Source organism: Cyrtonyx montezumae, unplaced genomic scaffold, assembly GCF_038088225.1.
Source record: "Cyrtonyx montezumae isolate F1298 unplaced genomic scaffold, pur_monq_1.0 scaffold_12, whole genome shotgun sequence".
Taxonomy (NCBI): Eukaryota; Metazoa; Chordata; class Aves; order Galliformes; family Odontophoridae; genus Cyrtonyx; species Cyrtonyx montezumae.
In genome coordinates, this window is record NW_027071848.1 from 13,447,969 (window position 1) to 13,472,104 (window position 24,136).

The following is a 24,136-nucleotide window of genomic DNA, read 5'->3' on the forward strand; positions in this document are numbered from 1 at the left end:
CAGACTGATAGTACCTTGGTCTCCTTTAGTTTCCATGTGATTCAGTTGTCAGTGTAGAGTAACATCATTTAGAAAATTAGGAAAAGAATGTCAACAATATTTTTTTGGCTGCATTGCCATATTTGCTTTCTAGTGAAAATAAAAGGCCATGCTACTGTCAGACTCAGCCTATCAGTGCTCTTTAATGGAATATTTGAGTATTTGTATCACTTTGGTAGTACTAGTAAATTTTGATTGATGGATGTTTGGTAAAAGAACTTCAGTCTGAAATCCTTTAAGAATGAAATCCTATTTCTGTTTAGAGCACTAGTGTAATAGTAATTTTACCTGTAATTGAATGAAAAGCTTCTTTTATAAAACTACTTTTCTTTTCTTTTCAGTGTTTTGTATCCTACTTACGTTCAGTATACTTAATGAAGAATAAGGAAGTATTTGATGTTTTCAAATTGCCTCTAGCAGAATATGCCCTGTAAGTATAACAGAAAATGTAATATAGAAAGTGAAAAGTGTAAAAAGAAACCTCGCTGTGTATTACAGCTAAAAAAGCTTGTTTTAACAGTTAACACATAGAAATGCAAAGTTCCTGATATTTATGTTTTCGTTTTTATGCAGTGCTCTTGCCTATATGTTTACTTCTAAAAAGAGAGGTGGATCTTACAGCAGAAGGTACAATAAAATACAGAACTTGCTGAGTAGAAGGATGGAGCACAAATAATTTTTATTCAGATATACCCCCAACCACATAGCTAAGTGCTGGCTACTTTAGTATATCATTTAAAAATAAATTGAGATAGACAAAAATGACATTTTGCAGTCCAATTTTGGGTGCAAAAGAGACATTGTTCCCTGGATGTAAATTACTTTCCAGAAGATACTTTGGGCTTGCTAAAAATGAAGTGTTTCTTCACTGGTCTGAATAGTGTGCATTTTACTGTGGAAGTTTTTTTTTTACATAGATTCCATGTTTTCTTGTGGGAAGGAAATTAATTTTGACATCTTGACTTGAAAGATGATGGATATCTGCGATTGTTTTATAATGTGAAGCTCTGAGACAATCTCAGGGGACATTGGATAATCAGAAGGGAACAGGAGGGTGCTCAAAGGTGCATAATTGATTTTATGTGTCTCTGGAATTTCATACAGAGGAGACTTAAGCCTTCAAACTTATTAGCACATGGCATAATGAGCTAAAATGTGACAAATTACTAGGCTGTGGAACACCTGATCTTCCTGGGCTGGGCTTCAATTAACATGATTTTTTTTAAGGTAATAAACCTGTTATAAAATATGCTTTGTGGACTAAGACATTTTTAAGCTTGAGCATTACATCCATTGCCTGCCCCCTCAACTGTGTGGTTTGTCAGCATCTTTAAAACTGTATCATGGATCTTCCTATGCAGAATGACAGAAGATGAGAACTTAAAGGGCTGACCACAAAATATTTAACCAGTGTTCTAACAATCCTGCTAACAGGTGGTGATAGTGCTGAATTCTAGGGATCTCAGTACCTCTTCCTTAATGTCAGCATTTTGTATCAGGTATTTATGTAGACAGAGTAGTCTTCAAATCTTGGGCATCTGAGCCAGGATTTGACCCTTCATAAAAGAAGATTCTAATGTCAACTTAGCTGATGGAAACTACAGAAAAGCAGTGGTCTTTTTTTGCATCTGTGTCTATGCATACACATCACTCTGAAAGTAATGCCTCCCATTTATTTCCATGGAAACTACAACAGATACAAAGAGCACATTAAAGCTGTCTGATAGAGCAAATTCTAAGGCATTATTTTTCAGCATAGGCACCACTATTAGCTGTGCATTTTTGCTAGTGATGAACAAGAGCCTGCACGCTATGTTCATCGAAATCTGCACCAGTGGAGGGGACCCACTGTTTCACAGCTGCTGTGATGGAGTTGTTGCTAGGAGGATGTCCACACAGTCCAACTTTCACCCCTCATACGTAAGTGTAGAGGTATTATGACCTTTGAGCTGTGATACATTAGTATTCTCAAGAATAATTTGCTAGAGTAAGACTTAGCTCTCTGAACAGAGCCAGCCTTTAGGTTTCATGGAGGAGAACCTCCACAATGCATAAAAGAGAATTAGTCTTTTCATTGCAAAAAACATTGGGGGAAAAAAAAGTAAGCAAATGTAAACAAATAAGAGTGGAAAGGAATATGAGACACTTTGGCCTCCTGGTTAGGAGACCAGGAGGCAAGGAATATTTATTTTTCACTTCTTATTCTATTTAATACTATTATGTTAAATGCTAGCACATTTCAATCTGGGGGTGTATCTTAACAGGCAAGTCTGCTGGACTTTGATTAGCCACTGCTCTAAGGAGCTGCTAAGGAAGGTAATTTCTGTTTTTCCTCATTACTTTCAGAGAAGAATGGCATGTTCTTCTGTTTACCTCTTCACTGGTACATACAGAGGAAAGGAACTGGGCTGAAGCCACCCTCTTTGGGAAATATGATACACACAACTTCGTACCCAGCTTAATTGTTGCATACAGATCAGTTTTACAGGACATCAGGTAGCTGCAAGTGCTGTCAGACCTGAAGTGGGTCGTACCAGGATATAGGATCCATCTTTCTAAACCTGTCTTGTCACTGACCAGAGAAACAGCCAGTGTGGTGCAGCTGTAGGCCTCACCCTTATGATGTAGTCTGAACAGAGGATTTGGTTTATGTTCCAGCTGCTGTCAGCAGGCACAGGGCTGTGCAGATGTTCTGCAGACAGTGCCAGTTACGGGTTTGCAAGTCTTAGCTGTTGGGTGCTGCTTGGCCTTCCTTTTTCCTATAATTGTGCTTCTTTTCCTAAACTCAAGCCTCCTCTGAAATAAATAGCTTGGCCCTAATTACCTTCTCCCAGTTGGTTGCAATTTTGTACACCTGTAACCAGGTGCAGTATTTATTAGCTGTTACCAAGATCCTCTCCAGCTATCTATGGAGTTTGGGCATTTTTCATGATGCTCTCCCTCAACTTCCTTTGAGATCCAGCCTTCCCTTTCTGAACTTTCTGTGGCTACTTCTGTAAGCATCTGAGCTTTCTGGTCCTGCCATGCGAACCCTTGAACAAGCTGCAGTCTCCTCTCTTGAAGTCCAGTTATTGTTCTCTTACTCATCATCTTCATGTCTCCTGGGATCTTAAACCTCCTCAACTACTCACAGTGCAGCTGAATCTGCTACTGACCTTCACTTACCTATGTTTGCATATGCATGAGTAACAACAGCTGCAGTAGAGTGCCTTCTGTAGTTGACTGACCTTGCCAAGTTCTAAAAATGGTCTTTTGTGCACTCTAGAAATCTCTGTTACTTGTGCTCTTAAGTGGCTTTGAGCAGGTAACAGGGTGGCTCAGGTACTGAGAGTGCCTGGGTCTGGCCACATGGAGGCACAGAGTCATTGAATCCCCATCTTTGTTACCTCCTTTGGATGCTCTCTAATAGCTTCATGCCCTTCCAATATTGCGGACCCAAACCTGCAGCCGGTGCAGGACGTGAGGCTGCACAGTGCAGAGCAGAGGGGACAGCCCCTCTTTCCACTCAGTGGCAGCCCAGGGCATGGTTGGCCTCGTGGGCTTTGTGTGCATGGGCACTGTGTCTGCCAGTCTGTATGTATATCCAGGGTTGTCCCACGTGCAGAATTCAGCGGAGATGGACACACCTTCATCTGAGGGCTTGGGTTGTGGGAAGTCAATCCATGACAGCCTCTTTGCAACATCATCTCTGATTCTTTGGCCCATAAACTCTTGATGATCTTGGTTCCTTTTTTTAATTAGTCAAGCATTAGGAGCATTTGAGCTCCTTAGTGTAGACTCAAACCTCGCTAATCAAATAACACAGCAAAAGCAATTTTTCTGTTTATTTTGGTCGTTAATGGAACAACGTAGAAAACTTGTTAATTCAGATTTGTGTCACTTCAGTTGATTTGATTTCTCCTATTCTTTAGATTTTGAAATTCTTCATTAGATTTAGAAAAATCTTTTCAGAAGACATCCCATCTTCAGAAAACGTTTCGAGAAAATATGTTCATTATTTGTTTAAAGCCCTTTTGAGATTCTGCAGTGTTTAACTTTTTTTCAGGATATTTTAAGTCATTTCCTGAACCTGTTTTGCAGTAAAAGAAATCACTGTGTTGTGCTTTTATGTGCTCATATAATTCCGATCGAGTTTACTGATGTGTTATGTTTGTGTTTATTAAGTGCAGTCACTTAATATCAGAATGAAAAGCTAATTTGCATAAGAATTGGTGTTCTGCAGAAATGATGACAGGTTATTTACAACCTTCTTATGTTTCAAACAGGTCTGGAAAGAAAAGCTCATTTATATTTGAAGATCTTTTAGTGCATCTGAACTCTAGATTGGAAAAACATTTAAGAAATATTTTCTAAAGAAGCAACTGAACCCGACAACATGAGGAAACTTTCAACAGTTGTAGAATGTTTTTCCATTATTCTCAGTTTGGAAGACAATAAAAAGGAGATGGTAGTGACACAAAGTCCTTCAGGTTTTTTGAGATTCCATTTACTAAGAAGTGTTTGGGGGATTGTTTACACACAGATTTGTCTAAGCTTATCTGCTGTTGTTTTCTTAGCAATATTAAGCCTCCCTGCTTATCCCCCAAATCTAAGAGCTGTGTTACTTGTCTTAGAGATCCTTTCAGTTCTGAATGTGTTGGTAGGAATGAAGGCAGGTGAGATTTCTTTTAAGGTGTCTCTCCCACAGCTTTTCCTGCAGTTTATCCATAGTGTTTTTATGATCTTTCCATTACCACGTGATGGTAGGGACAATATTCTGGGCGTAGTTCTAACAGTGGAAGTTACTAACTTGATCAGTGTTCAGTGCTTGATGTGACATCCATGTATCTTCAGTACCAAATTAGATCAGTGTGTTTCTTCCACTTATTCCAGTATAATCATATTTCATTTGCTCCTGTCCGCAGGTTTTCAGGTTCTTTGCTCTCTTTCTTTCCCGAGAGGATTTGTAGTTGTTCTCTAGTGTTTCCTAGATAGTTTCATCTTTGTTCTTCCTCTAATATTCATTTGCATTTTTCAACCTGGAGTGTACTGTTGTGTACCAGATACTATTTGGTAAATTTATTGATCGAAGTGTGCAAGTTTAAGTGCTCATGACTAAATTTGAAGCACTTGAGCTGTTGAACTTCTAATTTAGTGAAACGTTTTGTATCTACCTATAATGTATTTAATTCCACGCTATAGATCACTTGGTCTTGCCATGGCTCCTCGTGTGAGATTTCTTCAGAAAGCTCAGAAACAGTTATCAGTGAAAAAGACATCTGAAGAGAAAAATCCCTTGAAAGAGACAGAGCAAAACAAAAATACCGTCTCATCACTGAATAAAGAAGGAATGGAAAAATGCAGAATTCATTCCAGTGGAGAGTTGTCTGTTAGCAGATCAAAGGAAAATGAAGACTGTCCTTCCAATGAAGGCATGGAGGAGAGCGAGTCTGAATGTGAATCAAAAGAAGCATCTGAGGAGGAAGAAAAAGCAGCTGCTTTGTCAAGCAGGGTTCCTTACACAAACTCCATGCAGATCTTTGAAGATGACGATGACGATGATACTAAAGATCTTGATTTGCTGACGGTGAAACGACGCAATGTTTTTGATGTGGAATCTGAAGAGAGTCCAGCAATGGTAAGTGCACTTTACTGTAAGACTTAATTAGGAATCTTAATGATTTTATTTTTAACATCCTCCAGAAAGGAGAAAGTTCTGCTCTTAGCCGTGTGCTTGCTTGAAGTCACATGTGTTGTCCACAAGCATTAGAGATCAGAATTGCTTCCAGAAGAGATATGGTGTGACTTATGCTTTTATGATTTTGTATTCCTAGCATAAAATAATATTTGCGTAACATACTTCCTTGTAGTAGTTTTAATTTATGAATGTGACCTGAATACCTTTTTGACAGGATTAGTGCATTGCTTTTACTTTCCTACTACAACCTAACTGCAGTGTTTAGTCCTGATTTTGATGATGTTACTGGGTTTATGACACTGGAAACCAAACTGCTGTATGTGATGAGCTATTTCCTAATACTGATTGTAATAAAGAATCTTTACGTTGATGTAAAGATACAAACCATTAACTTAAAGATCTTAAATTTTTCTTTCACCAAGACCTTTACTACTAGGAATTGATCCAATATCAGAAAACAAGTGAGCACTTCTTATAAAACATAATTATAAAGGCTATTAAGTAATTAATAATTAATTATGTAGATTTTTATTTCCTTGACCAGTAGCTGTACATCTTGGGGTTGCTCTGTGCTCAGTATTCCGAGATAATTGTTTTCATTTAATCTTAAATGCAGTGTCTTAGTACCCATAAAGCAGATTTGGTAAGTGCATGCTGTGCATTTTTGTATGTCCTTTCCTATCTAGCAACTATTTCTCTGTAGAAAAGATATCCAAGTGAAATAGCCATCTGCTGAAGCAAGGTGTTTTTCTTAACATGCAAAGGGAGTCTCCTGTTAAGCAGCGTACTTACTTTTACAACTGGTATTTAAAAACTTTCCTTTTCTTTGCTGTTATTTAACAGCATAGGGCACTTGTCGTGAACTTTTGCTAATCAGCCCATGAACTGCATTTATAAGCAGATTCTTTCCCTTAGTATGTGATTTGCCTATAAAATGGTCTTATCAGCTAACTTTGTCAAAGGAGGTTGTCACAGTTTCCTATCTGTGGCCAGAAACATGGAGGAAGATAGGTGTACTGAGGGGAGTAGGTTGCTTTGGGGATCTTGTTTCCATTCCTCTTGTTCTAAAACTGAATTGTCTTGCCACTGTCAGCCCATGGCTGGCTAGTGTTAGTGCCTGGCAGATCTGAGTGAACGTGGAAGGAGCTTGCAGGTAGGTTGCTCTGGAAGTAATGCCTCCTCTTTATTTTCATGGAAACTACAACGGATACACAGAGCAAAACAGGGACCTCAGCTGCTGCTTGTATGTCTTCTCCTTCAGACCCTTCATCTTTGTAACCCTCCTTTGAGTACTCTGTGATAGTTTTATATCTGTTTTATGCTTTGCCTAATTTTACTTGAATGTGTTTTATTTTTTAGCTTGTGGGTGTTACTTAAAAGTGCAATGTTTTTATGCATAAAAAGGTCACATAATCATGGCATGATTAGCACATACTTAGTATTGTTTAGTTATGTTAAAATTATTTAAATAATCTGTTTGAAGTGCGTTTAACAATACTCAGAGTGTTGATTTTACAAGGACAAGAAATAATCCCCGATTAGAAACTTTGTCTGCAATGCTAAATTCACAAAATTGGTTGTTGCATTTTCAGATGCAAGGAGTACACTTAGAAAGTTATTTGTTAAAAGACCTAAGTTTAATCTTACAATAGATTCTTCTTTGTCTTGCTTATTCTTCATTTTAGTCTTATTGTCTTCTGCTGCCAAATTTCTGTTTTTACAATAGAGAATGTTAAACTGTGGAAATGTTAGGTTTGCTGTGACTCCCTTCTTCCTCTGCGGTCCTTTGACTTATGAACTCATAAAGCTCTTCTGCTGAGGTATTACCTGGTTGGAAGACAGTAGTAAGCATAAACCTGTGGACAGAGGTTTGCCTTAAATTCTGTGGAGTTAGCCTGCAGTTTGAGTGCTGTTGCTTTGGAGAGAAATTGCTTAATGTGTCTTGATTATGTTTCCACTAATCAACTTGTTTTATAATCCAGTAGTGTTATTTAAATTGAGACTTTCTTATGCTTCATAGACACGCTAACACCGTGAGCTGTTGAAATATTACAACATGTGTATGTACATGTTTGCAAAAGCAGGAAAGAAGATTCACAGAATCACAGAATCGTAGGGGTTGGAAGAGACCTCTAGAGATCGAGTCCAACCCCCTGCCAAAGCAGGTTCCCTACACCAGTTTCCTTATGCCAGAGATTATGTAGGAGCCTATACCAAGGAGCAGTGAGTGATACCTTGTTGTAAGGTGCACTTATCAAAGAACAAGAGTCGGCACCAAAGTGAGGACAGGATCCTCTGAAATTTCTTCTGTGACGTTGAGAAGAAAGTCTGTTACTATACAGATAAATCAAATGTACTTTTTTAGGTTGTAATTAGTCTTGATATCTTCCCTTGCATTGGCTTTTTATTCTTATTGGGAATTTTTTTTTATCTTCTGTTCCATGAAGTGAGATTTACTACTTTTTCTATAAAGGTGATATTGATCAAAATCTATTTGAAGCATCTTCTTCTTACCAGTTCTTAACTCATATTCTTGCATGGGAATTCATGGTAAGTGTGTGGCCTGGTCTCCTTGGTGCTTTTCTGGAGATGGCAAGATAGAAAACACTAAAGGAGGCAGGAAACAAAGGGTGAAGTTGACTGACTGGAGGTGGTATTGATTCCGTCATGGATGACCCTCTTTGCTGCTTCTGTAGCAACATCTGGTATCTGAGACAACAAAGCTGCTCATGGGCAGCCTGCTAGCTAAGGAAAGCATGTTGTTCCTTAGAGGCGTGTTGCAAGGTTAGCAGTCTGGCAGAGTAGATACCTGACTTGTTTATTTTTTCAGTTACAAGTCAATACGTTGATGCGTTATATACCATACATTCTTCTTACAGAGCTGGCCTTAGGTTTCTATCCTAGTAACTGTATGCTCATGTGTTTCTAGCTGAACTGAGACAATTTACTATTTATATGAAATACAAAATGTTTGCATAGAAGTGAAGTGGGCCTACGTTTGGATTTTAGCCAAAGAGCTGTGAAAGCTAAGTGTTATGGAAACATGTCTTACATTAGCCATGAATGGAAATGATACCTGCTGATAGAACCTCCTTACGCACAACAGCGAGTGCTGAATGCATCCAGGGGACTGGGTGGAAAATTCTAAGGAAATCACAATTCCTTAGCATGCAGTTTTAATAACTGAGTACACCTGGCACTTATTTTTTAAGAAACAACGTGACATAGGTTCACATCAGGTGTAAATCAAATATAAATGTTGTCCTTGAGGAGAGCTTCTGGAAGCTATCTGTTGAGACAGTGGTAAACCCAGGGACAGGGGTTAGCAGAAACACTTCTTTGTCTTGAACAACTTTTTAGATTTTCTTTTTGCCTGCCATCATTCTGTTTAAATAGAACATTTGTGATTTTGTTAGGTTAAAGTGTGTAACAGAAGCTTTTGAGGCAGTCTTTTGTGAGAACTCATAATCAGTTTTAGATTCCAGATCCATTGATCACTGATTATTTTAAAATGGTTTTATTGCTCCTTTATTGTACTTCCAAGTTTGGCTGCATTAGTAACCCTTCTTTCTGCTCCAAATGTCTCTTCAGATTTTTATGTCAATTTCCATTTCAGTTAATCGTTTACAGATTATGTAAAATCTTCTGTAATGAATGCAAAATTCACTGTAATTATTTCTTTTGCCTCTAAAGCAGTGTTCTGGATGTTTGTGCCAATTTCTGTGCTGTTTAGGAAATCAATCTATAGGATTAAAATCTTGTCTATGAGTTATGTGTGAGCCATATACTTCAAAGAAGTGGCTGTTCTGTATCCCTTACAACTCCCAATATAAATTAAAATGGCCATCCTGAATGTTTCTAATCATGGTCCTAATCTGGATGGAAAGTATCATTCAGGAATTTCATTCTAAAATGTGCCCTCGTTATAGATCTTAACTTTCTGTGTCATAAGCTACCAAGTCTACTCCATTTTGATGTGTGTGATGTTGCTTCTGTGAAAAGTTCTACATTTGAAACTGTTTTTGAACCATTGTGAGCCGTGCTTGTTTTGATGTCTGCAGCACACCTTGTGGCCCTTTGGTGGCTTTTGTAATGAAGAATGCAGTGTAGAAAGATGCTGCATGTGTCATGGACTTGTTTTTAACCTTTCAGTTATGCATGTTGAGAAGCACATTCTCCTGTGAGCCAGGAGAGGCTTCCTCAGTTCTGATGTTAGTTGCTCATAAATCATTACCTTTTCCAGGAATGTGCTGCTCACCTTCTGGCAGAAATACTGTTTATGAAGTTACTAATGAATGGAGCATGCTCCTGAACCAATCTTTATTATGGTTGCTAGAGCTGTGGCCTAAAAGTTCCTTAACTCTGTGTGCTCTCTAAAGCAGCCTCACGAGTCATCTTCACTGTGCTGAATCTCCTGCAATATCACGTAGGTCGCTGTCCTGGCAAGAAAAAAATATTTTCAAAGCATTTCTGTGGTTAACTCACTCTGAAGCAATGTGAAACTCTGTTTAACCACGCAAGTTTTGAATCTGTTCTTTGAAGATGATCTTTCTGGTGTTACCTACAATAGTGCAGTCTAACACACTGCTTGTGTGGCAGCATGTAAGCTGGTGTGAGTTCAGGTTGCAGCAAGGCACGCTTTGTCTTCTGATTGAATAGACCCAAAATGACTGAGATGCATGCTCTTGTATCTCAGAAATTAAGAAGGCATTGAATGCTGCAAACCTGGGCTAACAAACTGCCCATGCGTGCTTTTAGCAGGATGTTGGGGCAGATTTCTGAATTCTTATCTCTCTCGTGCAATGTTTAGCAGGAATAATTTGATAACTGTGGAAAGAAAATCACGATTGCGGTGAAGATTCATGAGCTGTGAGCCAAAATGAGTGTCTGGGTAATTCATTACAGTATCACTAATATGCAAATGGTAGTTTAATTACTATTTTAAAAGGGAAAATGTGTGTAGTACACTGTTAACATATTCTGACCTAAAGACTGACAGGAAGATAGGACAGTGATTAGAGAAGGCTGCTGGGTCCCTTGGAGCTAATGCTCCTCATTTCCATGGGACTCAGGTTTGTACAGCTATAAAGCGATGGAGGGGATGAGCCCAGCATGGGGGGCCCTCCTGCCTGCTGCGTGCTGAGCTCTGCTGCATCTTGGGTGAAGGAACAGCTACAGCCTCTGGGGTAAAGGTCTCTTGAAGGAGCATTATTCTGAATGAGTGAGAGGGAAATAAAGCAATTAGGGTGACAGCTTCTAGCCTTACTCGCGTCAAAAATAAGTGAGCTATAGATTGCCTTGGGCCATCCTGGCAGGGAGGTTTTAGTAGTGTCCCATCCTTCATTATCTATAGCATGCTGCTCCTTTGCTGGCTGTGCTTATTCAATGCAGGGCTGCTGCCCTCTTCACCTGAGCTGTGTACTTGTTTAATCCTCCAGCAGGCAGTGTCTGTCTCCTTGGTGCTTACCACATCAAGACAGGCTGCCTCGCCTGCTCCTTGCAGCCCCATTTGCACTAAATGAACACCTGAAAAGTCATGGGGCTGTGCTTGAGATGTCTGGCAGATGTGCCTCTAGAATCTTGAGGGGTACAATAGTAAATCCCTCAAAGCAGCATATGGATGGGAAAATACTGTGGTGTTTTTGAGTGATGGGGATACGACACATAGCTTTTTGAAGAGCTAAATGGCAGTATAGTTTTTTTTGGATCTACCCCTTACATGACCCAAACCACAAAATATTATTTAAAATGCTATTTCAGAGTGGAAATGGTAGAGAAGGAGTATGTCTAAGCTACTTCTGCTATGCTGATTTCACTGTAAGCATGTGGGAAGAGAAAACAAATTGCTGTGGCTATTGCTACCACAGTTCATTCCATACTGGGGCTGTAGAAGCTGCCCTCTGTGCAGATGCATGCTGTCTGAGCCGTGTGCTGCTGCCATACCTGCTCACCTACTGAGCTGATGTTCAGGAAGCAGTCTTGGAAATGGAGAGCTTGACTTTCTGAGGAAGTGCAGCTGTGTGTCTCTGTTGACTTCTTAGAGAGATGTCGGTGAAAGACCTTAACTTTCCTGTTTTCCTAATGTCCAGTTCACTGAGCAAAATTAATATTAGTCGCTGTTTTGTTTGCATTGACAGTTCCATATCCTTGGCTCAGAGATAAGAGCGCCTCCAAACACCAGCATTGCTGTGGCAGCTTTCCATCAGGTTCACAATGCGAGGCCTGTGTCTTGCAGAGCATAAGAGGAGTGTGTATTTCTGTCTCAGTACATCTCTTTTTGCCTTGGTGGAGAAATGAACTTATGATTTTGGAGAAGTACTATTTTTTTGCAGTAATCACTCTTCCCATATAGACAGTCCTACTCTGAATTTTATTGGTCTGTTCTTTGGGTGATAGTTCTCCATTCCTACAGAAATGACAAATTCATGAGGCATTTTTCCATCTTTCCAGCCTGATCCCTGGGGAGCCCACGTGGTATTATCAGCAGATTTGTCTTCCTTCACATCATGTTTGATGTGGATTTGTCCCACTCTCAGACACTGATTTTTGAATATATGTTAGTGTGTTGTTCACTGCTACCATTTTGCAGCATGACTATTCATCTAGTATGTAATTTTTTTTAGCAGATCTTTAGTGCTACAGTAGTTATGTTTCATAGATATAAAGGGAAGTGGTTATCTGATCTGAGCTATTCGAGCACGATAACCCTGTTAATTTACTCTGGCTCTCCCGTCTAGAATGCAAGAATTGAGTTTTGCTTGCTTTTGCTTTCAGGAGGCATCTTACTATATCTGAAGACATGAAGAGATTCAAAATCCAGTGCTGCTGTTAATTCGTTCTGTGATTTAACTCAGTGTTGCATCAAAGAGGTGGATGAGGGGGAAGGGAGAATGAGGACAGGAGCTGAGAGGATCAATATTCCAGCAAATATTCCTTTGGCCAGCAGGAGAGAATTATTTTAACACACAAAAGAATCTGAGAAGAAAATGTGATACTGTTACGGAGGAGGTGAATGATACGATATAAATTGAAAATGCAATGCGCTAATGCAAATTAAGACAACGTTTAGCTTAGGGGCACTTCATCACTGAATGTTATCAAGTGTTGCAAGTAACTTGGAAGGCATCCCATAGCTCCTTCGAAATGGAAAAGATGGTGTCAGTGTTGAAGGTTGAATATTTTGACTGACTGAACTTGAGTCAAGTTTCTGCTGGTGGGGTCAGGTGTTACAATTAGCTCAACAGGGCAACCATTAAAATGGAAGTTTTATGTAGCACATCTGCAGGTAATTTTTTTGTCTTTGGTTTCAAGGTCAGCATTTACACTAAACCAAGGAAACATTATGTTTTCGTTAGCCAACGTTGTTCTCATGGCTCACTCTTGATCCTTTTTAAAATGGTGGAAATTTAATACATAAATTACTTTAACTTCTGTTCTTTTTCAGGAAGCATTTCATTTTTAGTACAGCTGATTTTTTCAGGGGTTGGTGAAGCTACTCAATCACTGGAACACAGACTTAGTTTCTCATTTGTAGCTTTTCCTTTTGGTGCTGGAATTTCAGCTGAAAGGAATTTCAAATGAAGCTGTTGTGTTGCACTTGCTTTCCCTGGAGGTGAGGACACGTGCCTGCTTTTGTGAGATGTGAGGCCTGTGGTCTCTGAGCTGGGCTCTGCTGTCCTGGCATTTGTGCTGTGCTCCTGCAGGTGGTGTGGGAACTAGTGTGGCTGAGGTGTCTTTCAGCTGTTGTCCTTTTTGCACTGGTGTTCAGGTAGTTTAATTCCTTGCCTGTGTGGCTTTACAGGTGTCTCCAGTTTCCTTCACCTACCACAGGGGTTTCTTGTACTGGGCCTTAGTGACCATAATACCTGTAGAGCCAGACAATTCTTCAGATGTTCTTCAGATTCTTCTTACAGGCTGACAGAGCTGGGGCTGTGCAGCCTGGAGAAGAGGAGGCTGTGAGATGACCTCAGAGTGGCCTTTCCCTATCTGAAGGGGAGATACAGGAAAGAAGGGGACAAGACTCTTCAGCAGGGTCTGAAAAATGGAATGCTTTCCAACTTAATCAGAGGAGAAAAGTGAAAAGTGGAATGCTTTCCAACTTAATCAGAGGAGATTTAGAATGGATGTAAGGAAAAAGTCTGTTACAGTGAGGGTCGTGAGGCACTGGCACAGGTTGCCCAGAGATGCAGTAGATGCCTCATCCCTGGAGACTTTCAAGGTGAGGATGGATCAGGCCCTGGGCAACCTGGTGGAGCTGTGGTGTCCTTGTTCATTGCAGGGGAGTTGGACTAGATGACCTTTAAAGGACCCTTCCAAATATGTGGATTCTATTTTTCTGTTTTACTGAAAAAAGACACAGAATAAATCAGTGCAGATCATACTTCACATCAAGATTTTGTGACTTGTCTGAATGTTAGGAGGGAACTGAGAAAATTATCTTCTTTTGTAGGATATTGTCTATCAGGTCATTGTAGCAACTAATAGATGAAAGATAACGTCTTCTTGAAAAGAAGGTATGATGAAGAGGAAAGAATTAAGGAGCAGTCAAATTTGCTTGAGCTTTGCCATGGTGAGACACGTAGTAGATGGAAAACCAGGTTTTTTTCCAGTTGCTTATTGCTGCTGTTGTGTCCTCATGATGAAGGCTAAACTAAAAGGCAGGAAACGTCAGTGCTTTCATGCATCTCATCACTCTGTTTCTTTAATTTGTTTTTCCTTAATTTTATTTTTACTCACAGGAACAGAACACTTTAGCATTCCTTCTGTCCTAAAGGAGTGATTTCTTGCATGGTTCCTGGTGGGTTTTATGGTTTTATGGTTTGTATGGTTTTATTTGAAGATACCTTGTTAGAAAAAGGGAATGAATGGTGTAGAATTGAGCACTTGTACTGTGGCTTCTAGCTGTCAAGTCTGAATGCCAGGGAGAAGTGAGGTCAAATCTGCAAAAATGTTGAGAAGCAATTTTTTTTTGCAAGTTTAACTGTATCTAAAGAGATCTCTTATAGCTGAAAAATTACTCTCTTTCCTGATATTATTCATATGGAAAAGGTATTACTTCTAAGAGATACATTCTCTACTAAATTACTTCTCGTTTTGGCAACAGGAAGGCTCGAATCTATCTTAAACTCATTTTATCAAAAGCAAATTAGTAAAAATTCAGACTGAAGTTCTGTAGAGATGCAAGTTCACCCGATTAATGTTTATATTAAACCATCAAACTTCAAAATCTTGGTTGTCGATCAAAGTCAGCTTTACCTTGCATATGTTCCAGGTAGTCTTCAATGATGTTTGTGTAGGATTTCAGAGGACTTGAGGTGGGATGGAGGTGATCTACAGCTGTGAACCTGAACAGAGGGACTGTAGGACATGGGGTATGCTGTTAAGTGTGTCTTACGTTTGCTTCCAGAAATGTGGTGGGTGCTTACCCAAAGAATGGGGAGGAGAGTAATATTCCTGGTTGGGCTTTGTGAGGGGAAAGGAAAATTGCAAGCTATGCTAACAATCAGTAAAAATAAAATGAGTATTTCACTTCTCAATGCTACATCTACTAGATTTCCTTTAAGAATGAAACCAAACTTTCGTATCCTTAATTCTCTCAGGCCCTTCTCATCAGTTCCTTTAGAATTTTGTCCTCCTTGACTTGTACAAATACCGTATGTTGTTGGAAGCCATGAATGTGAGCACATTTGCAAAGAGGTGTGAAGCACTCACAGCATCTTCACAGATGTCAGTGGCCAGGGTTTACCTTGGGACTGATTGGTGAGGCTCCGTGTTAGCAGCGGAGTGGCTACATGGATGTGGGCAATGTGAAGATATGCACAAGTCTAGCTGTGCACTAAAGTGTAGAAGTTTTACTGTGGGATGATGAATTCTTCAGTCTCGAGATTATATAGTGGTTAAGAAATTCATAGTGATAAGAGAAACACAGGTTATTTTTTTTAATTGTGAACCCGTTACTGCTTTGTTCTCCCGTATTTGGTTTACACACTCTTGGAGTGCAGTTTTCTTTCTGTATGAGAATACTCATTTTTCTGGCACTGAGGTTGCTTACAGTTCCTGAGGCAGATTTGTGTTTGCTAAATCCTATTTGAGAACCGAGTGGAGCTCCTCTTGACTGCATTTGCAAAACAATGCTGGAGGAGTGTTGAAGGGTCTAAAGCATTTGTCTTGTGTAATATGAATTGTGCATTCAGGCACAAAACAGACATCCTCTCCTATTTTTTTAATCTTTTTTTATAACGTAACATGTAAAAACTCTACCTGAGTATCTTAGCAGTGCTCTGAACACAGGATTTCCTGCTGGATCAGTGAATTATTAACTGAGTTTTTCTGCCTTCAGAACTTTTGCCATTCCTTCACCTTCAGTGGAGGGGCTGAAATCCATTAATGGGAGTGGCTAAGCACTTTCTGTCTGCTATTCAGACGGTCCTTCCTGAAACCCAAATGAGGTGTACAGCCTACTGAATTTGCCACGTTCAGTCTGAAATGACTTGGTGCAAAATAGCAATTCAGTGCTTGTGCTGTGAGACCTGGGGCATCTGAATGTCAAACTCTATCCTGTGAAATTGCATTCTTCTCCTGCTTTAATAGGATTGTGAGGATAATATAGTTTAAATTTATAGTTGTCATAAGGATAAGGTCAGCAAGTAGATCAGAGATGAATTGGAATTGACCCTGTTTTCTTTTCACTTGAGTTAATTTACTGACTAGGCTAGCAGGCTTTCAGGATTCAGTGCCTGACTAAATTGTGTGACAGATGGGAGTTGTCTTAAGCATTTAAAGTATATTTATATGTACATAACGTACTTAACCCTTATATGTACTGTATGTACTAAGTATATTTAATGCATAAAGATAGAAATCTTAATACATTATATGTATTTCATGTATATACACATATGTGCACGTACAATTTGTGTGTAAATGGAAAAGCTACTGCCCACATACTTCTGCCCCCAGTGTGTTTCCTAAGAAAGTTTATTGCTGAGTCCCTGAACTTATCACATTTTACGTGAGGTTAATTTTGCTATGTGAGTGGCAAGAGCCTGATGATTAATGTTTTAATTTCTCTGGTACTTCTTGCTCAACTAGGAGTAACAACTTGCGATAGCAGTTCTTCGTTGCTGAGTTTTGCGGTTGTCTGGAAGATGCCTCCTGACACAATGCAGTCAGCAAGGGCTGCACAGAAACTGTTTGCCTTTTTCAGGCAATTTTGGAATTGAATATAATTCATATGATGGTTGTGGGCTAAACCAATACAGTTGAACAGAAGCTGTGCCGTGCTTCACGGTCCCTTCTCTTGTACTTCATCCACATTTTATTTTTCCTTTTATTACTTCTGACTCAGTCACAAAAACAAGAGGTGGCTGACTCAGAAGAAAGATTTCTTACAGCTCAGTTTTCTTTCTGAAAAAGGAGAAATCTTCCTACTCTGCCTTCTTTGTATTTATTTTAAATCACTGGTTGTTAGATTTTTGGGAAAGTGAGTTGACACCACCTTGAGCTTATTTTTCTACATAATTAAGTCTTGATGTAAAGATTCCTGAGAATAGTTGTATTTTTTTTAAACCCTTTCGAGAGTAATTGTAGCAGCACAAACAATCCTGTTTAACTTCCATGCCTGTTGAGAGGCTTGAGTTGCATGTTAGCCTGTATAAGGAGGAGCTAGACTTTAGGAAAACCAAGTCATCCCTTCTGGATTTTTCAACCTATGTTTATAGTTATTCCTTCAGTTCGAGTGGTTGTAGTTAGCAACTCTGGTGCATGCCCATTTTGTGACGGGGGGCAGGATGAGACACAGAGTTTTAGGCTGGTTTGGTTTGGAAGAGACCTTAAAGACCATTAAGTTCCAACACTCTGCCATGAGCAGGGACACCTCCTCACCAGACTACGTATCCTATGGACCAACACCCTGGGAAAGGGAAAGGGGAAAAGGGCAGGGAGATGGGCCTAAAAACAAAACAGCAGCAACAGTCTGAAGAGGAAAGCTAATTTACTAAGTAAGTTATTGAAATGCAAAATAATACAATATAATGCAATTGGAATTGAAGCTAATAAATCAAATAAAATAAGCCCCAAAACTGAAGGCCTTACTCTAATGCTGAAGGAGAGAGAGCTTGGAAGCACACATGCTGCAGGGACAAGCAGAAGGGTAAAAGAGAGTGGTATTGTGACCAGAAAACAGTTTTATCTTTCCCTCTGAACAGAAATGAAAAATTCAAAGTAATGCAGAGTCTCTGGGGTATGTAGCTCTCTTCTGAGAGATGTATACCCAAAACTGTCAATTATCCTCAAAACTGGAGCATTAACTCTTTAATTCCCAATGCACTACGTGATGTTATGCTGTGGAATACCAATAATAAAAGAACATAAAACCATGATACTATTCAAGTTTCTTAAGAGTTGCCCAACGCACGATGTTTGAGAAAGTATAGGAGCAGTGATGGCCTCCTTTATTGTCCACACAGGCATTGCCAAGCAGCACACAGTGCAGTGCTGCATTCAAGTAGCGTGTTGTCTTCAGCAGATGAGCTTCTCAGTTCATGGGGCTGTGCAATAGCATGTTTTTCCTTTCCAGTGTTTTAAAGGCATTGAAATTCTTAAAAAGAAAAAACCAACAAAAAACAAACATCCAAAATACCTCAGACTTGACTGCATCCTTCCACCCTTCTTAAATATGAAGGAAATCTCCCATAAATCTTCAAGAAAAAGTTGTGCTGAAATATGCATTCAGTATTTCACAAACAATGGAGATCATTTATCATCATCTTCGGTTTTTAAGAAAACAAAACAATACAAAAACCCCAACGACATGGAGGGAGAGCTTGAGTAAATTCTTTTTTCCTATTTTTTCCCTGTTAGTAGGTACTGTTATGTCCAAGTACACTGGTAGTTTCTGTAATATCTGCTGCATTTTTATCAGAGTTCCTGGTATCAGCTACTATCTGTGTGTGAGTTTCACAATTTAATTAGATACTGTATGAGACAGTATTTCCTGCCTTTTATTTAGATGGTGACTTTTTAATTTCATATAGTGTCATGCTCTTGTGCTGTGAAACAGTGTCTCTTCACTTATTAAATTATATAGCTGAATTCTCAATGTATTTCTTCTTTTCAGAGACAAAGATTTGTAATGTTTTCATTTTCTCCATATAGAAGTTATTTTAAATGCTCTTCGCCATTCCAGTCTGCCTTCTCTGAACTTACAGTAATTATTTCTCAATGGAGAAAGAATAAGTTCACCAAGACGTCAAAAAAAAGTTTTTACAAAGTAGTAGTTTTGAAGCATGAACTTCTGGGAAGTTTGTAGCCTGGAGAAAGAGTTATGTTACTTCTTTCAACAGTGTATTCATTTGTTCTGGTAATATTTAGGCTCCTTTCATTCTAAAGAAGAAATTGTTGATTGAAGATTGTATTGCATAAACCATAAAGTCCTAGTTGTGTTCTCATGCTGAAGTTGCATGGTCAGGGGTATCCCAACAAAGAAAAATTAGAGAAGCTTCTTGCTTGATGTGCAGAATAGGATCGTGGTTATAAATGAAGTACTAGAAACAGGGAAGCAGATACATAAAATGAAATGTTATACATCCTCAGGTAGCAAGTAGTGCTACTTCTGCTGTGCACAAGATCATTTGTCATGGTCACAAAGAAGTGGATTGCCTTACCAGGTATGTTCCACTGAGTTTCCATTTAAAATTTTCTAGAACTCCTTAATGATTCTGCATCCATCTATATGTTAAGGTATGCGAAATATAAAAGGTAATACTGTAGCTTTCACTAAATTAAAGGCTAGAATAAAATGCATTAGAGAGATCTAATAGAACCCTAGATTAACTTCTTTCAGCAATAGGAGATAGGAAGAAAATTGGCACATTTTATCTACATAATTTCCCAGGAGAAATATTAAGACTTAAAATCTGTGCTGTTACAATGAAAAAACCAATGCATATTTAACTCCGGTACTGGAAGGACTGCTGGCTGAATTTGTCCTTGGAAAAAAAGACACTCATGAGCCCTTCTTTAAGAAACTGTTCTAAGTAGCTGTTCATTGTTAACTGATTGTTTGGTTCTTTACATTAATCTTAAGATATAATTTCCAGTTTAACTTAGTAATTTAGGATAACAAGTAATGACTTTTGAGAATCATTTGTTTGAATCAGTAAGTCTTGAAGCAAAATCAGAGGTTTACCGGAACTAAAGTACCAACATTAAAGATTCTTTGCATCTATGACTCTTTGCATAACCATAGTTATTTGCAGCTAATCTAGAAATATTTGTGAATTTCTTGACACTGGTAAGCCCTGAGCAAGGGAGAGGGAAGAAGCTTTATTTCTTTGTTCTTTTAGATGGAGAACAGAAACATCTTTCTTATTTAGCCTCAGAGTTATATGGTAGCTGGTGCTGTCTTTCCTCAAACCTTGAAAGTTTAGCATTTATTCCATACTTCATTTTAAGCAATTCTCCCTTCTTAGAAGGAAGGACTTTTGCTGCAAAACTCTGAGTATGGAGTCAGTATTCTTCATTAGCTGGAGGGTGTTTTTATTTTTAATTACTATTTAGTATGTCATGACACATCATTTGTATTCCTGAAGGATGTTTATTTTGAGCAGTTACTTGGCAGACTAGGTTGAGAGAGGAAGTACAGTGCTCAAAGCATTCTTATAAAACTGTTAGTTGGCAGTGATGTTTGGCTTATAAAGAGGGTGGGAACTTATTTTCTGGTGTTATGAGAAGAGAGTGATGGATGTGGAATGCACAGCACAGTCTAGAGAGAATTATTCCTACTGTGCAGCAAGCAGCAAAATCTAAGGTGGCTGTTCCCTGAGATGAGCTTATTGATTCTGCTTCGGTTTCAGATGTTGAACTGGCTTGATTTAGTTGCCATGCTGATAGACACCCATGCACGTATAGTCAAGCTCAGTTCTCTAAGACACATCTTGCAGTCTAGAAAAGGAAGAGATGAACCAGTCTGCAGATGTTATTTTTCAGTTAAGTGGTGCAATTACATCCTGAATTTCTTTTTGTTTGCCTAATGATTTTGAGTGGAACTTTCAAGTGTGTTGCTCGGGAACGTGGTTGGCCTTGCATCAGAGAGCAGCTTTAGGAGAGTGCTAGTGGCTGTGTGTCAGTTCTGAGTCAAAGTTCCCCTAGGGATAAAATAGGTGACAGCATAGAGCTCAAAACTGCGTAAAGAGTTTACCATATTAAACTCTTATTTGTGTAAACTCTTATTTGTGCTGTGAGTAACATTGTGTTTTAACGAGCCCCTTTAATTCACTTTTCACTGCTAGTCTAGACGAAATCCAGTGAATAAACTTGTATCTGTTAGAACTGTGGGAAATGTCGTTTCTCTTAGGTATGAAAAAGTGAGTGCACGGTGCAGAAACATGGCGAATACACTTCCCAGTTGTGTGCCCTATCTCTACTGTGCACTGCCCTGGGGCTGCTCCTCTGGGAGCTGTAACTCCTGCGAGACAGTGAGAGTGGGAGTTGTTTTCTGTAGGCTGTGCACTCAAATTCTGCCCGTGTCCAGGTGGTGCCATGAGTTCTTAGTGCAGTTTCAGGCTCCCATTGGTATTCTGACACTTTGAAAGCAGATAATCTTCCAACAACTTTTTTTTCACTTGCTGTAGTTTTGCCCTTATTGAAATATAAGAGTAATAGGTATGAATAAATTTGCCCTTAAACTAATAAAATATACTAAAATATTTTTATTAAGCTAGTTAACTTAGCTAAAAAGTTATGTGCATTGCAGTTTGAAAATATTACATTTTATTTCTGTGTGGATTTCTTTGGGAATCACAGAATTGAAGGAGTTGGAAAGGACCTGAAGAGATAAAGAGCAACCCCCTGCTGATGCAGGTTGCACAGGTAGGTATCCAGACAAGTCTTCAGTATCTCCATAGAAGGAGATTGCACAGCCTCTCTGGGCAGCCTGTTCCAGTGTTCTGTCACCCTTATCTTGAAGGAAATCTTCTGCATGTTGCTGTGGAACTTAGTGTACAAGTTTTAGGCCGTTACTCCTTGTCCTATCACTGTGCACCACCAAGAAGAGTCTGGCCTCATCTGTTTGCCTCCCATCTCCCCTTAGATATTTATAAACATTTATCCAGACCCCTTCTCAGCCTTCTTTTCCCCAGGCTAAACAGACCCAGGTCTCTCAGCCTTTCCTCATATGGGAAACGCTCTAGACCCTTTATCATCTTCGTGGACTCCTTCTAGAAGATTCTTCTCTTTTTTTTTTTCAACTGGGGAGCCCAGAACTGTCATCATTTTCCGTAGCTGATTCCATAAGTGTCAAATCACAGAATCATAGAATAGTTTGGGTTGGAAGGGACCCCAAGGGTCATCAAGTTCCAACCCACCCCCTGTCTCAGATAGGGCCCCCAACCTCCAGATCTGGTACTAGACCAGGTTGCCCAGGGAACCATCCAACCTGGTCTTGAACACCTCCACTCATGGAGCATCCACAGCCCTCTGGGCAGCCTGTTCCAGCACCTCACCACTCTCTGCAAAGAACTTCCCCCTGACATCCAACCTAAACCTTCCCTCCTTGACTTTAAAACCATTCTCCCTTGTCCTATCACTACCTATCCTTGTAAAAAGTTGATTCCCCTACTGTTTATAATCTCCTTTTAAATACCGGAAGGTTGCAATGTGGTCTCCTCTCAGCTTTCTCTTCTCCAAACTGAACAAGCCCAGCTCCCTCAGCTTATCTTTGTGTAGGGGAGGCACTCCAGCCCTCTGATCATTTTTGTGGCCCTTCTCTGGGCCCTCTCCAACAGCTCCATATCTTTCCTGTACTGGTGGCCCCAGGCTTGGATGCAGTTCTCCAGATGGAGTCTCATGGGAGCAGAGTAGAGAGGGAAAATCACCACCCTGTCCCTTCTACCCACCCTTCTTCTGATGGAGCCCATGATACCGTTGGTTCCCTGCGCTGCAAGGGCACACTGCTATTGTATATGCGTACTGCAAATGTTCTTTGACTGTTGATATACACAGTTTTACATGAGTTAACCTAAAAATTAGCAGTCCACATAGGCCCATGTGTTAAGCTCTCCAGCACATCTTTCTTAAACATTGCCATGCTTGTCTCTAATGTTTTTCAGGTTGACTAAACATAGCAGTTCAGGTTTCTGAACAGTTCCAGTGCGGTGACCTGTTGGGGTGAGGGGCCAGAGGGCTGCTGATCTGGTGGTGCTGCATGCTGGGATGAGCCACTGTGAGGTGAAGTCCAAGTGGCTGTTCCAGGGCTATTCCTGCTTTGTTCATAGCCAGATGCTTTTTCCTGTAAACCAAGGCTCAGAATGTGTGGGCAGTTGGACTGGATGATCTTGTAGGCCTTTTCCAACCTTGGTGATGCTATGATTGTGTGATCAAAGTAAAACCGACTAACAAAAACCCTAAAACAAACAATCAAAAGCAAAAAAAGCACCCCAAACCATCATCTTTTTTTCACAAAATAGCAAGGTGCCATGAAGAATTGTCCCCTCCCATGTTTTTGCCTAGAGGTATTTTCCCACTGACTGTAGACCACAAATTTTGTATGTGATAATAGTGTGATGTTCCCTAAAGCCTTTTCTGACTTAATTTGCTGTAGTAATGTATCACGCTGTAGATGTTGGCGCTCACCAAACAAGCCGATTAAAAGGAAATTCTCTCTTTTGTAAATGATGTGAATAATTTAAGCTCCAGAATTTCCTTGTTAACCATTCAGTGGTTTTCTTTCATTTGCTACTACGATCTCTGGGTACTAAAGATTTTCAGATGAAGAACTCAGGAGAAAACGATAGGATGAGGTCAGATCAGTGTCGATAAGGCACATTTCTGCGTGGAATTTTTTTAGCTTGGGCAGCCTTGCTTTTTTAATTGGTGTCTGAACTTTTCCTCCCCAGCCAAAAAAATGCTTCCTCGTGTGAGGAATAGCAACAGTTATCCTGCTCATCTTCTGCCTTAATTATCTCATTCCCTTGTACTGAAAAGTAAATGTATTAAGAAAAACTCTTTGGGGAATGTTAGTTTTGCATATACTGTGATTTTCATTACCCTAGTTATCCTTCTGATGCTGATGATGATTCAGGAGAAAACATGGAATGTCTTATGAGGAGCGGCTGAGGGAGCTGGGATTGTTCAGTCTGGAGAAGAGGAGGCTCAGAGGAGACCTTATTGCACTCTACCACTTCCTGAAGGGGGGTTGTGGTGAGGAGGGGGTGGGCCTCTTCTCCCTGATAAGTAATGACAGGACGAGAGGGAATGGCCACAAGTTGCGCCGGGGAAGATTTAGATTAGACCTGAGGAAGCATTTCTTTTCTGAAAGAGTGGTCAGGCACTGGAATGGCCTGCCTAGGGAGGTGGTTGAGGCACCATCCCTAGCGCTGTTCAAGAAGCGTTTAGATGAGGTGCTAAAGGACTTAATTTAGT

The 24,136-nt window shown here is 39.7% G+C and overlaps 1 protein-coding gene across 1 annotated transcript in view; it reads left to right on the top strand.

Moving 5' to 3' along the window:
• Positions 1–24,136, top strand: part of DDX10 (DEAD-box helicase 10) — a 160,974-nt gene that overhangs the window by 42,141 nt on the left and 94,697 nt on the right. Inside the window, exons 12-13 of the mRNA XM_065730079.1 lie at positions 381–469; positions 5,221–5,656. Of these exons, the coding sequence (XP_065586151.1) occupies positions 381–469; positions 5,221–5,656 (525 nt within the window). The remainder of the gene's footprint in view (positions 1–380; positions 470–5,220; positions 5,657–24,136) is intronic.